Genomic DNA, 12,992 nt, shown 5'->3' with positions numbered 1-12,992 from the left:
TGGACAGATGTTTTTGTGGAAATTTCAGGAGTATTTGAATTCATTTTGATGTCAAACCTCAAACGTCAATAGCAATGTAGCAACAGCAGTAGCAGCAATTTATTTGTCAGTGGATTGTTTACAGCACCGACTTACCAATATATAACCAAGATACACATTTCAGTAGAAAACAAGTTTGGAAAACAACATTCAGAGTTGGCGGCGTATTTGCTGTTTGCATTCATATGCTCCATTAATTTAAGGCAAATCTATCTTTATTATCCATAAGAGGGAGCTTTGTGGATTAATTTCTGTTTATTAATTAATTAATTAATTTACTTTTATGTTATTTTTTTTTCCCATCATGTGTAACATTTTGTTCTTCAAGACTGTTTTTTTCTGTTGTGAATCTTTTTTCAGCGATAAAGATGGACTTGACTTAACCCGAGATTAATATTTTTTTCTGTTTGTTTTGCTTTGTTTTGCTGCAGTAGCATATGGATGCAAGCAGCAATAAATCGAGTTACAGCCCAGCACTCAGTGAATGTCGTACAGGCTGTACACGCTGCTTTTTGCAGAGCGGTCCAGCCGCGTCCCCCCACCGCACAGCATTATGGTTTAAACATCTGAATGCAGTGTGAAGGCTCCACACTCCGGAGACATCCCCGTGCCTCCGCCCCTCCCCCCCCCCCCCCCCCCCCTCAGGCCTTATTTATGAGGGTCTTAGGAAGGAGACAGGCACTGTGAACCTCCTTCTATGGTGAAGCAGGTGTAGAATAATGGCTGCGTGCTGTGCCATACATCAAGTCAGCTTTTAGTGCTAAAAAGCATCCAGGCTCTCCACGTCCATCAGCAACAACCCCCCCCTCCCACACCCCCATTCCCCTGCTCCATTATCTGCTGTGTGCCGGCAAGATCAAAGCCACAAGGGTTAAGTCTTGGGTAGGCACGCCAGCCGTCACTTTTAATGCTGTGGTCTTTGCTCAGAATTGTTTACGGGTCACTTTTAATATGCAGATATGGCAGAGAAGGAGTCTGCCAGAGGTCAAGGACATTTCTCCACAGATGTGCCCGTTCCCCGGAAATTAATTATACATCAAAGGCTATCATTTTCCCCGTTCCTCCCATTCCCACATATATTGCCTACGCTACTTAGCCCGCAAGCAGCTTCTATTATCAGAATTAAGTGGGATTTGGGCTATATTTGTAAATGATTTCAGAGCTTCTTTCTTTCGCTCCTCTACAAATAGTTATTTCCATACATAAAGCTATCACGCTGCGGCATCGTCGAGACTTCAAAGCCAACTCTTACCTTTTATCTCGCTTTATGCGAATGCCTTCGCATGTGACAGTGTTGCCCCACATGAAGAACAGGAGCTGAACAGAGCACGCATTAAGATTACTGTACCGTGTGCCTCATCACCCTCTTCCTCCCCGTGCCTCCGCAGGAATTCTCCTTCCCCCAAGTGTGGTGCAGCAACCAGCAGCCCCTGCACTGTGCCTTCTCTCTGGAGAGATACAGCCCTGCCACCACCCAGCTCTCCTGCAAAATCAGCGTCCGCCAGGTCAAAGGCCACGAGCAGATTCTGCAGGTCTACACGGCTGTGGCCGAGGTGAGGCTTGGCAGGCGGAGGACATTTTACTTTCTCACGCGACCTTTATCTAACCTTCCTGCAGTGTGTCCACTGACAGCAGGGCCAACTCTCCTGAGCTTGCATTCTGTATTAATAGAGAGAGGAGGACACGCACTCTAAAGTGCACACAGACCTATACTTAGCTTGTATTGTGCTGCTAGACATCAGACATCCACCTGTATTGTGCCACATTATGTGTGTGACATATTATGTGTGTGTATATATATATATATGTATATATACATACACACACACACACACACACACACATATATATATATAGAGAGAGAGAGAGAGAGAGAGAGAGAGAGAATCATAGATAGTGATAGATATTGATATAGATATAAAGATATATATTTATGCAGGGAAACATGCTCTTTTGCAGCAAATACTGCTGCACTTCACACATATCCACACTTGGAAGATTCTCAATACAATCACAGTCATGTACTTGTTGAGCGGCGCCATTGAGGTGGCTGGGGATTGAATGCCTTGCTCAAGAGTACCTTGAAAGTAGTTGTTAAGGTAGAGGAAAGCATCAGTCGATGACTTCATACAACCAGTTTCTCACAGCCATTTGTGATTAAATAATATCCACAGTTACTTTTAATGGTGTGTTTTTTCTTCCTTAAGTGCTACATTGTTAGGATTTGTCAGCTTTCACAGTTTCAAAGTGAAGGCTCAGTGGGAAAATCATATCTACTGTGTTGATCCTGTTAAGTACCAAAAGACGCCGCGGAGGCAGAAATGGGATAGAAAGCAACAGGGTTTGTGGGAAACGCTTTCAATGTTGAGAAACAACAAGTCATCTTCACCAATACCTAATTTGTTTACAGTAATTATTTTAAGATATTATGATTCATTTTCTTGTAATGATTTGATTTTTTAAAATGTTAACGTTCGACTTCAAAATTCTGATTGACTTTTATCACTTACTTGGCACCGTCTGAATTGTGGGGATGCATTACACCATCTGGTCCGCAAAGCAGGTTCGAAGAATTATTTGCAAATAATATTCGACCCAGGTCTGATTGCAGTCTGTCTCTGTTTTGTTCTTTCAGACTGAAAAAGAGTCAGTCCCATTTTTTATGCAGACAGACTGCACCATCACGTCCCAGACGGGGCCCAAGGCCTTCAAAATCCCCCTGTCCATCCGCCAGAGGATCTGTGCCACCTTCGACACTGCCAACGCCAAGGGCAAGGACTGGCAGCTCTTAGCCCAGAAACTCCACTTAGATCGGTGAGCTTCCTCTCTGAGCGTATGATGTGCATCCTATCTAAGAGTGCATGATGTGCACCATATTCTCTGTACTGGCTTCCCCGTGAGCACGGGCTGACCAGAATGATAACAATACCGTGAATGTTGTTAACCTCATGAATGTCACTTTATATGCAGCTCACTGCTGAGTACCTTTTATACTCGGCAGTGGGAGACTGACAGGATTGATTATTTAACTTTATACAAGTGAATGCTTTGTCTGCTGACCGCTGTTGCATATGATGTGCACTGTTATTTTCTGCTGGCCTTGAAAACTCCATTTCCCTCAGGACAATAAATAGTATAATTTCATATTCTCCTCTAACATTACCACCTATGTCAGACAGTTAGCAAACACCAGTCAGTCTAATGTATATGCGGTGACTTATTCATGCAGGGTGTGGGTGGCTTATGCTTTTATCTTTACAAACAAAAAGTGTGCATTTATTATGAGACATTAAACTGATATTTACTTGATCCACTCGTTGTCTTCGCTTTGGTATTGGCTCGTGGCAACCATAATCTCCAGTTAAGTGCATGATTCATGCGAAGTTGGTATCTAAGAGTCCTTTGGGGTTCCAAATTACCCAGATAAGCTTTCCTCTCTAAGTTGGGTTGCTTTGAACTGAGCCTGATGTGACCAATGGCTGCAGCCTTTTATGTTGGGTGGGTTATTTCTCTTGTGCCAGATAAAGCACCATAGAGAGGCAGTGAAATACTGCCCCCCACTGGACTCAGCCCCCCGTGATGTGTCCCATGTTTGCATGACAGCAAGCTCTCCTGGACTTTGACAGCATCTGAAAATTGAATCACACTCAAATTATTGATAATTTGTGAGGATAATTTATTCTTGATTCGATTTTGGATTGTCTTAAAGGGTCATAATTTTGGTTTTAACCGTGTTTCCTGCGCTGGCACTACTCAGTTAGTGTCAAATAAATTTTCAGTCACAGAGATGTATACTAAGCAGACTTCCAAATTGTGGGCTTCAGGGCTTCTCAAACAGACACACACCAGAGCAAGAACTGCATTAAGAATTCACCCTAGGGACAAATATTGGAAGATTTGTGTTGTTTTTGGTTTAGTATTGAATTGCAGTGTCATGAGCTGTGTACACTTACGGAAACAGTAGCGCTGAAAGTTGAGAGTCATTCTTATACATCCTCTAATCCGTGTAATCTCTAGTAAATTAAATTATTGTAAATATTAAAAGTGTCCTAATTTTATATGAGACCACATGAAAATATAGAACCCTTGCCTGGAGGTTTCTGGACTCCACTTTGGGAACCGTTGGTCTAGTTATGTCCTTTGTAGCCTATATGTATTATCCTGTTTGAAAAAAAAAAAAAAAAAAAAAAAAACACCCAGCACACTCAAACCAGGTTACAAAAATTCTGCTCACACTTTCTTTAAATAATCCACTATAGGTATTCAACAGAAGGTCAGTTCATATATTTATATGTTAAATATATGTTATATCTTAAATATCAGCAAGAGTTCAATAGAATATCAATAAGCTATAAGTTATATTTCAACCTTTCTGTAAAGCGTTGTTGTGGATCCCCCCAGAGTTCTGGGCAAGATAGTGCTAAGACTGGTCATAAACTTTGTTGGCCTGTTGCCCATTTGATAAAACAGGCTTGATATACACTAGCCCTCAAGCACCAAAACCTTATTCTTAACACTGTGGGTGGCTCTTGCCTAATAGATATGTCAATAGACAATTGATATGCCAATATGTTGTTGATCAACTGATAATCTGTTGAACATTTATAGAGGACAGTCCAAAGTGTGACCAAAATGCTCCAAATTATTCACAGATACTGTCTGACCTATGTCTGATTTCAAGGCAAACCTCTGAGGATCAATCCGGAGGCCCCTCACTGCATTACTCTGACCTGTTTTCTCTTACTGAGTGTGAGCTCTTGCTGCATTGTGCATTGACATGGCTTTGCCCCCTCCCACAGAAACCTGTGTTATTTTGCAAAGCAGCGGAGTCCATCAGCAGTCATATTGAGCCTGTGGGAGGCTCGTCACCAGGACACTGGTGACCTTGACTCTCTGGCCAGCGCCCTAGAGGAGATTGGCAAGATCCACTCCAAAAGCTCCCCCAAGAGCCAGGATGAGCCAGAGTCTGACTTCAATCATATACAAGCAGGCAGCCTGTGCGGAACGGGCAAACTAACAAGTCACGAGACAGAGGACACAGCTCCGGAGTACACAGGCTGAAATCAAAGGGACACTGCTGGAAGTCTGAAAATGATGAACTAAGCGTAAGGAGTATCCGTGTATGCCCACAGCCAGTGACAGACAACACACTGTGGCGGTGCATTGAAAGGTCACGAGGGTGTCGGTGAGTCGACGGAGCCGTCGACATGCCGACCAATCACAACTGCTAGAAGAGATGAGCCGCTGCCTGGTATGGATCTACCCCTCTCTTTCAAGAATTTGTCTGAGGATTGACTGTAAATCTCTTTCTGCCTTTCCACTCTGTTTCTTCGGGGGGGGATTTTTTTTTCCCCTTTAAGGTCAGGCTGCCCTTCATCTGAGTGGTGCACTGTGTATTCTTTCCTCCCCTAGCTCTGTGGGTGAGTGCTGGGGTATTTTCTGCACTGTTGTGTCAATTATTTTCTGAACAATATGCTCTTTAAGAGATGGGGACTCCTCTCCTCGCTCCCCCCTCGGGGTCTTCCCTCCCTCTCCCTGTCGGTTTTTGCGGCATCTGGACATATTTGCATATTAGTTCTGATATGCAAATAGGGCGATACAATGGTGGCACCATTTCGGTGGAAAGTGCAAATGAGACACATCTTTCATCTACTTTTGGGTTGTTTGGAAATGATATCCTTGCTTCAGCGATAGGTATCTTGAGAGTAGTCATGCGAGTGAGGAGAGTGTGCAGCTTTTTGGAAGGCGGATGCAGATATTTGTGATTGATGCTGGTATTTTGTGCTGGTTTTCTGCTTTAAATTTGACTATTATCATCCCTGAAAATAAAAAAAAGAGTATTAAACATTTTCCCTTGAATTTTATTCTTGGCAAAGTGGGAAAAAAACACCTCTGAAACAGGATAAGATGAATAAGAATGACTGTCCAAAATGTGATTTCAGAAAGGCCAGTGTCAGCCCCATCTAATGGTCCAACCCGAGCGGATGGAGAGGCCAGTCAGAGGCTGACTCACCTACATACTGTCAGGAAAACTGTGGTTTTTGGTGTAATGTGCTGGTGTGAGATTTCCAACCGTGGCGTTACAGTTCTGGTGTGGCTTCCTCTGCGCAGTGATAGAAGGAGAGGAAGCGGTAAAACATCATTTCCTGGCACCGCGGGGAAACCATCACAGTGTCTTATCACCCAATTCCAACCATTAACACCCATCACATAGCTTCGTATCTGGCCTCAGCACACCCGATGCCCCCCATCACACACACACACACACACACATACACACACACACACACACATACAACAGAAGCACGCCATTTCATAGCTATACAAGATATCTGTAAATGGAATGGAAGTTGGCTTACATGAAAAAAGAGATATCAAGGGTAACAGTGTCAACAGTAAAAATATGCAGTGACATTTCTGGGCAAAACAACACGGAGCATGCTCTGTGTTGAAAATAAAGACAAGAGAATGATGCCGTGGACATGTTAGGCTTGCAAACATATCAAGATGTCATATGTCAGCCAGCAATATAGTTAAAAATAATAATAAAAAAAAAAGAAGTAGGTAAACAAACACCAGTATCAAACAAAGAAAAAAAAGATATTGTCAAGAAAAATGTTAATTTATACTTTTTTTTTTTAAACCATAAAAGTCCATATCCTCATACAACTCACATCAGTTTGGCACTTCTTACCATGATACTATCAGTTACAATACACCAGGCTGAAAAATGCAGGTAAAGTCAATCTGTCGAATAAAAACACCGGAAAACAGTCGGAGTGAAACCTCCCCGCCATCAGCCGAGTAAATAGTTCCCAGCTTTGACCCATGATTCTTTTTTTTTTTTTTTTTCTCACCTTCAAATTAAAATCTTGGGGATCACAGTATCTCTCGCCTATGCTGATTTCAGTTCCGTCGACTTGTTTTTTAAGATAAGAAGGCTAAATGTGTTGTGAGAATGCCCTTCAAAGATATGGTGACATTTAACTCAGTGGATGGTGTTGTACACGGCGCCGGGGCTAAGTATTGCTGACCTGACACGTGGATGTTTTTATGCTGCTGTGATTAAAAAAAAAAAAAAAAAAAAAAAAAAGCCCCTGTTTTTTTCCCTCTGTGCATCATCTCCATGCACTTCTAATCAAATTATCCTCATCTTTAACGTAATTTCAGCTGGTAAGTGAAGAATGCGAAAGGTAATGTTTTTTCTCTTTTTTTTCCCCCCCAATATGATTGTTTCCTTAATTGTGACTAATGGGATTCTCGTTTTTCATTCCTGCAAGCAAAAGAGTGTCAAAAATGGAAATGTGTGCTTTTGTAATGCTTAGCGGTGGCTTATGTTGCATCGAGTGCATCCTGTCTGTGCAACACACTCACCATCTCACCCGAGACCCGCCATCCTTTTCGATATATTTCAGCTATGTCTATTTTCCATAATCAAACGTGTTGAAGTTCTGTTCTTAAATGTGAAGTCAGAAACACACGCACACACACACACACACACACAAACATATACACACTATGTATAATGCTTTGGTGTAAGACTAATCCTGTTTCATGAGCTAAAGAAGTTTACTGTTGCGTCCATGATTTTCTCTCACCTGAGTTGGTCCCATGCTCTTTTTTGCTTCACGCATGGCCTTTGGCTTCATATCACTATTCTTGTGCCTTGTTTAACTACTGTAAATGGTGAATGTTGTAAAGTACAGATGGGACTGAAAAAAAAAACAAAAAAACTTAATCATACTGACATACATTTAAAGGTATTAGTTGAAAAAGTATTAAAGATTATAATATTGAATAGGCTGCAGAGCTTTTCTAGTGCTGAACATCTATGTTTGGTAATGCCAGGGCAGCTTTGTGGTATATTGTATCTATAATTATGGACATTTTGGATGTTTTCTGTACAGTAGAATTTGCAAATGTATATGCAGCCTTTTGGAAATAAATGTACAGTTGAAAGATCTCAACTTGTCACGTTGCATCTTGTACAGGCGGTCGATTCAAAATTGGTTCATAATTGTGTGAGCTGCGTCTTTACCACTGCCGAGGCTGAGCAATTATTCCCAGTGGAGGCCCTCATGCTAAAAATGTACAGTATGCTCTCAAGACACAGTGGAAATGAACGCATCCATCACACATTATCATTTATGATAACACTAAGGAATACTTTATTGCAAAAGTGGAAGTAAGAGATTATATTTGCTCTTAGTGTGACTGAATAACTTTTATCAACTTGTGCTTGAGGATTTTTTTTTCTCTCAGCCATTTAATTTTAACAGCTTTCACTACTTCAGCTGCTTCTACCCTGTTGGTCCCATGGGTGGGTTTATCGTTGCAGCGCAGCCTAGCTTTATTTTTTCTTTATTTTAAATTCTAGCGGAGATTCCAAAGTTTTCACGTCCTGCTGAATCCCAGGGAAATATGTCTAAAATGATGCACAAGACATCTAGATATTTTCTATTTGATGTAGCTGCAGCCGTAAAACGATGGCATCTCGGCTTGGAATATTTCACTCAATGTAAGTGTGATGGAGCTTCAGTGAAACTGCAATCAGCAGATGTGTGACATCATTGTATAAAACAATTTATAGTTCATGACATTTTAAATCACATCTGCTATTACCACATGTTATGACCCTGGCTCGTGGGCAGCAACATGAAGTGGAGACAGACGGCAGATCAGACATCATTTTATTTCCACAGATAAATAACTAAAGTTAAAATCAAATCTAGGGGAGCAGTGCAAAAGGCAAAGCACCAAGGAGAGCATGGGGAGAGTGCAGCCTCACTCAGGAGACAGGTGTACAGGTAATTCTGAGCCTGAAAAAAATCAACACTGTAGAGGGTAATAAAGAGGAGAGAGCTCATATTGAAGAACATGAATCAGCATTAGTCTAGAAACGTTAAGGCTTAAGCAATACCTCCGCCCGCCATGCCTAAATGCCGCTCACTAATCAACGGCCAGAGTCCAAGATCTACAAACCCAAGGTAAATTGGGCCCAATTAAAAACTGTTATCTCAACAGCAAGCCTAACACTGGCACTGCTACTCTTGTGATCATGTATGATCTCTTTGTTATGAACACAATCGCTGACATGATAGTTGGGAGGACATAAAACAAGTGCACAAACTAAGAATGTCAATCGTCTTCCTTTGTGATCGACTCACTGTTTGTTTCCATTTGAGATCTCGAACGAAAATAAACCTGCCTGCTTGAGACTCTGCCTGGTTTTTTAGTCTTAATTGTGAAGCCTCCAAGCCTTATTTTATTGGTGTTTTTGGTACCAAGTCTGAGAAGTTTTTTGAAGTCAATCTGGCCTGACTTGGACCCAAGTTTCCACATCACAGGCTCCCTGGCTTTTGTCCACACCCTCTCAGGTGAGGACAATTGAGACAGTTTAGCCCATGCACCACCCCGAGACTGCCACTGGGGGGCCAGCAGGGGGTCAGAGGGGCGTAAGAGTGCGCAAATGTTGATGGTGCTTCATTAGCAATGCATCAGAAACTGGCTTAAATGGACACGCATCAAACTTGCACAAGCAGTGGGGGCAGAGTTACAAGATGGGAATGACTAAACTGTGGAACCAGAGGCTTAAAACTGTTGCATTCTGAAGAAAATTATCATACAAAATTGAATGAAGAAAAACCACAGGTGGAGGTGTGAAATGTCACAAAAAAGTGTATGTATTGTGTCTGACGCTGTATACTCACATACTGTAGCCCAGGGGTCGGTGACCTTTTTGTTAATCAGTGTGCCATATCAACATTACCATTACGTTTAATTATGACACCAGCTGGAAATCAAAATCTCCAACCGATCTGTAATTTCATTCCGTCCATATAGGCAGCATTAGACTTTGAGGGTTGAATGAAGACAAATTGTGACGTGCTCATTGGCTGAGTAACACTTTGAGGACGCTGCCTTGTTTCCTGTGCCTGGACACAGCATGTCTGATGGACTCTGCCTCATCTGCCTCATCTTTAAATGTTTTCTCACGTTTTGTCTCAAAATGGTGTTTCACATGAGAGTGTAGATTGGGCTTTTTTTTTTTTTTTTTTTCTTTTTTTTTTTTTCCAAACCTGACTCGAGTCTGAAAGCATAATAACTGAGCACGACCCAGACAGGCATTCATTTTTTGTGTCTGAACCCGACCCGAGCCCCAGATTTTGCTTGTCCTCCATCATTAACTAGTTTACATTTACCGCCTGAAATAGCATAAAATACATGTTGCCTTCAGCGTCATCATGTAAACTCCAGCACTATACAGGAAGCTGCCCAGAGCAGACAGTGAGTCCATCACTTTATTTATTTTATCCTAGAGTTTCACTAAAATAACGCTGACGTGACCCGAGCTGAGCAGGATATTATACCAGCAGTCTCACTAAATAACACAGACCAGATAACAGCTGATGGCTGTGTGAGAGGTAGGCACTGTGATGTGTGGATGAGAGGGCACTTCAGGAAATTCATCTCCTAAAAAAAATCATCTCTTGCACACTGTTGGTGTGCCAATGCTTAATCTACCGTGTGCCAGTGGTGGCACACGTGCCTAAGGTCGCTGACCCCTGGTCTGTCCAACTGGAAGAGCCACACAGCAGGAGAAAACATTTCACTGGCTCACAGCATTGGACTGTGGGAGCCTGACATGCTCTCACTGCCATGGCTGTGCACACGTCAAGCAGCAACAAGGATAAAAGATTCACTGAATACTTAATAGATGTGATTTTGAATGTCTTGTCCCGTGAGCACAGATCTAGGATCAGATTTCTCTAACGCTATACACTCTCAGTGTCCACCTCCTCAGCTCCACCTGTCCAGTCTAATGCAGTTCAGGTCAGCAGCTCTGCCATAAATTCTACCTTTTAAAAAAAGTTTATAATTTTTTTAGTTTTTGTTGACATTGTGCAGAATGTGTAAATTTAATTCTATGTTTATTATTAAGGTTGTAGTTTGCAGAGGTCTTGTGCTGGATTACATTATGCTGACAGGTGTTTCTAATTTTTTTGTCCTCTCTACCGGACCCGCTGCATCCGGAGGGCTAAGGGCATCATTAAAGACAGCACACACCCTGGGCACTACCTTTTCACCCCCCTCCCCTCAGGTAGGCGCTAGAGAGTACTGAGCGCCCGCACAACAAGACTAAAAAACAGCTTCTACAATAGAGCTGTGATTCTACTAAACTCTACCCCCCTCCCACACTGATGCCCCCCCTCCCCTCTCTCAGGAATCCTCCCCACCCACCTGGTCATACACATGTATACATAATAAACATTTTGGTTTGTTATAAGCAGATATGCATGCAAACATGTTACATTATAATGAATTTCCAGGGAATTTTCCAGGGGGTGGGGGGCAATTACTTTTTCAAATAGGGCCAGGTAGGTTTTGATAGCCTTTTTCCCTTAATAAACGAAATCATCATTTAAAAACTGTATTTTGTATTTACTCGGGTTATCTTTGTCTAATATCAGAATTTGTTTGATGATCTGAAACATTTAAGTGTGACAAATATGCAAAAAAATAAGAAATCAGGAATGGGGCAAATACTTTTTCACAGCACTGTATGTCCCCCTCAGCAACTAAAAAAAGTGGTGATATTGATGCTGACATTCATTTTACTGATTATTGTTTATTTTTTTCCCATTCACCTTAAGTTAACAACAACAAAAAAGAAAATTTCCAAAATTCCCAAGCTTAAATTTCCATGGAAATTTTTTAAACACCTCATTCTAATGGATAACAAGAAAAAAAAAAAAAAAAAAAACGAAAATTCCCAAAATTCCCGAGCCGAATATTCCTGGGAATTTTCGGAAAAATTGGAGAAAGGGTGAAAGCAAAAATCTCCTGAAAATTTCCAATATTCCAGAGTGAAAATTCTCATGGGGATTTTCGGAAACTTTCCGGGAAATTTACCGGAAACTTTCCACCCCTTTGCAACATTAGCGATGACAATAAAGATTATCTTATCTTATCTTATCTGTTTATATACATGAGGGCATTGCGGGTGGACAGAATAGTAGAAACAACTCTCAATAAAATGCAGCCCAGTCCAACAGCAGCACTAACTATGGGCTCAATGCCAAACATAGTAACTGAATTATCACCTCTGTTACTGTGACAACAAGAAAACCTGAGCATTATAGTGTAAGTGGCCAATGAGTGCATGATAAAAAGAAAAACTGATCATTAATGAGCATCCAGGGATTTAAGTTAATTCATGCATGCTTGGCATGGTGAAATTATCATGCCTTTGGCCACTTTTTGGCATTATTAATTGTACATTGTACAAAGAAGGAAAATCTACCATACAAATACAATAATTATCATACATCAGGCAGCACTGAGTGGAGGAAACATCAGCAAACGTTTGAAATTTGTCACGAGAATGACTCAGTCAGTGTTAACCAAAAATAACCCCAGCTACAGTTTTACAGGTTTGTATCAACCTGTTCTTTGTTCAGCTCGTTCACAACACGACAGACATGAACTTCATAACCTTTCATGCTCAGCCTAGTTTATAAAGATGTGTAGTATTACATAATCAATTATCTGTATTTGACTTTTTGCACTTTTAACTCTGTAAGTTGTGCTTTTCCAGCTGTAGTGGCACAAAGTAACAGTTCTTCTACACACTTAAGAAAATCCAGTCTTTCCACCACTGTTTGGTTCATGCAGCGATGACTATAAACTGTTCCTCTAAACTCTGTGAAGCTGACGTTAGGGTTGTTTTACTCAAAAGAACCTTACTACTCGGAGGTTTTGGGCTTGTATTATTTCTCTAATCTCAGTACAATGAGACACTGGCCCGCTCTGAGCATACCACAGCTCAGGAATTAAGACTGACACTCCCTGGCCAAACAAAATACCTGGCAACTGTGTACATGCCGATAGCATTAATATGGTTCAAAAAAAAAAAAAAAAAAAAAAAAATGAACAATGGGCTGGAGCCGCTC

The 12,992-nt window shown here is 41.4% G+C and overlaps 1 protein-coding gene across 1 annotated transcript in view; it reads left to right on the top strand.

Moving 5' to 3' along the window:
• The window catches only part of unc5db (unc-5 netrin receptor Db), an 87,258-nt gene extending 82,042 nt beyond the window's left edge, over nucleotides 1–5,216 (top strand). The window contains exons 15-17 of the mRNA XM_030059180.1: nucleotides 1,428–1,592; nucleotides 2,675–2,853; nucleotides 4,839–5,216. Coding sequence (XP_029915040.1) covers nucleotides 1,428–1,592; nucleotides 2,675–2,853; nucleotides 4,839–5,100 — 606 coding nt within the window. The 3' untranslated portion in view covers nucleotides 5,101–5,216. The remainder of the gene's footprint in view (nucleotides 1–1,427; nucleotides 1,593–2,674; nucleotides 2,854–4,838) is intronic.
• The last annotated feature ends 7,776 nt before the right edge of the window (nucleotides 5,217–12,992 follow it).

Source organism: Myripristis murdjan, chromosome 9, assembly GCF_902150065.1.
Source record: "Myripristis murdjan chromosome 9, fMyrMur1.1, whole genome shotgun sequence".
In the NCBI taxonomy this organism is placed as follows: domain Eukaryota; kingdom Metazoa; phylum Chordata; class Actinopteri; order Holocentriformes; family Holocentridae; genus Myripristis; species Myripristis murdjan.
The sequence above is the reverse complement of the archived record's forward strand: the minus strand, read 5'-3'. Positions and strand labels throughout refer to the sequence as shown.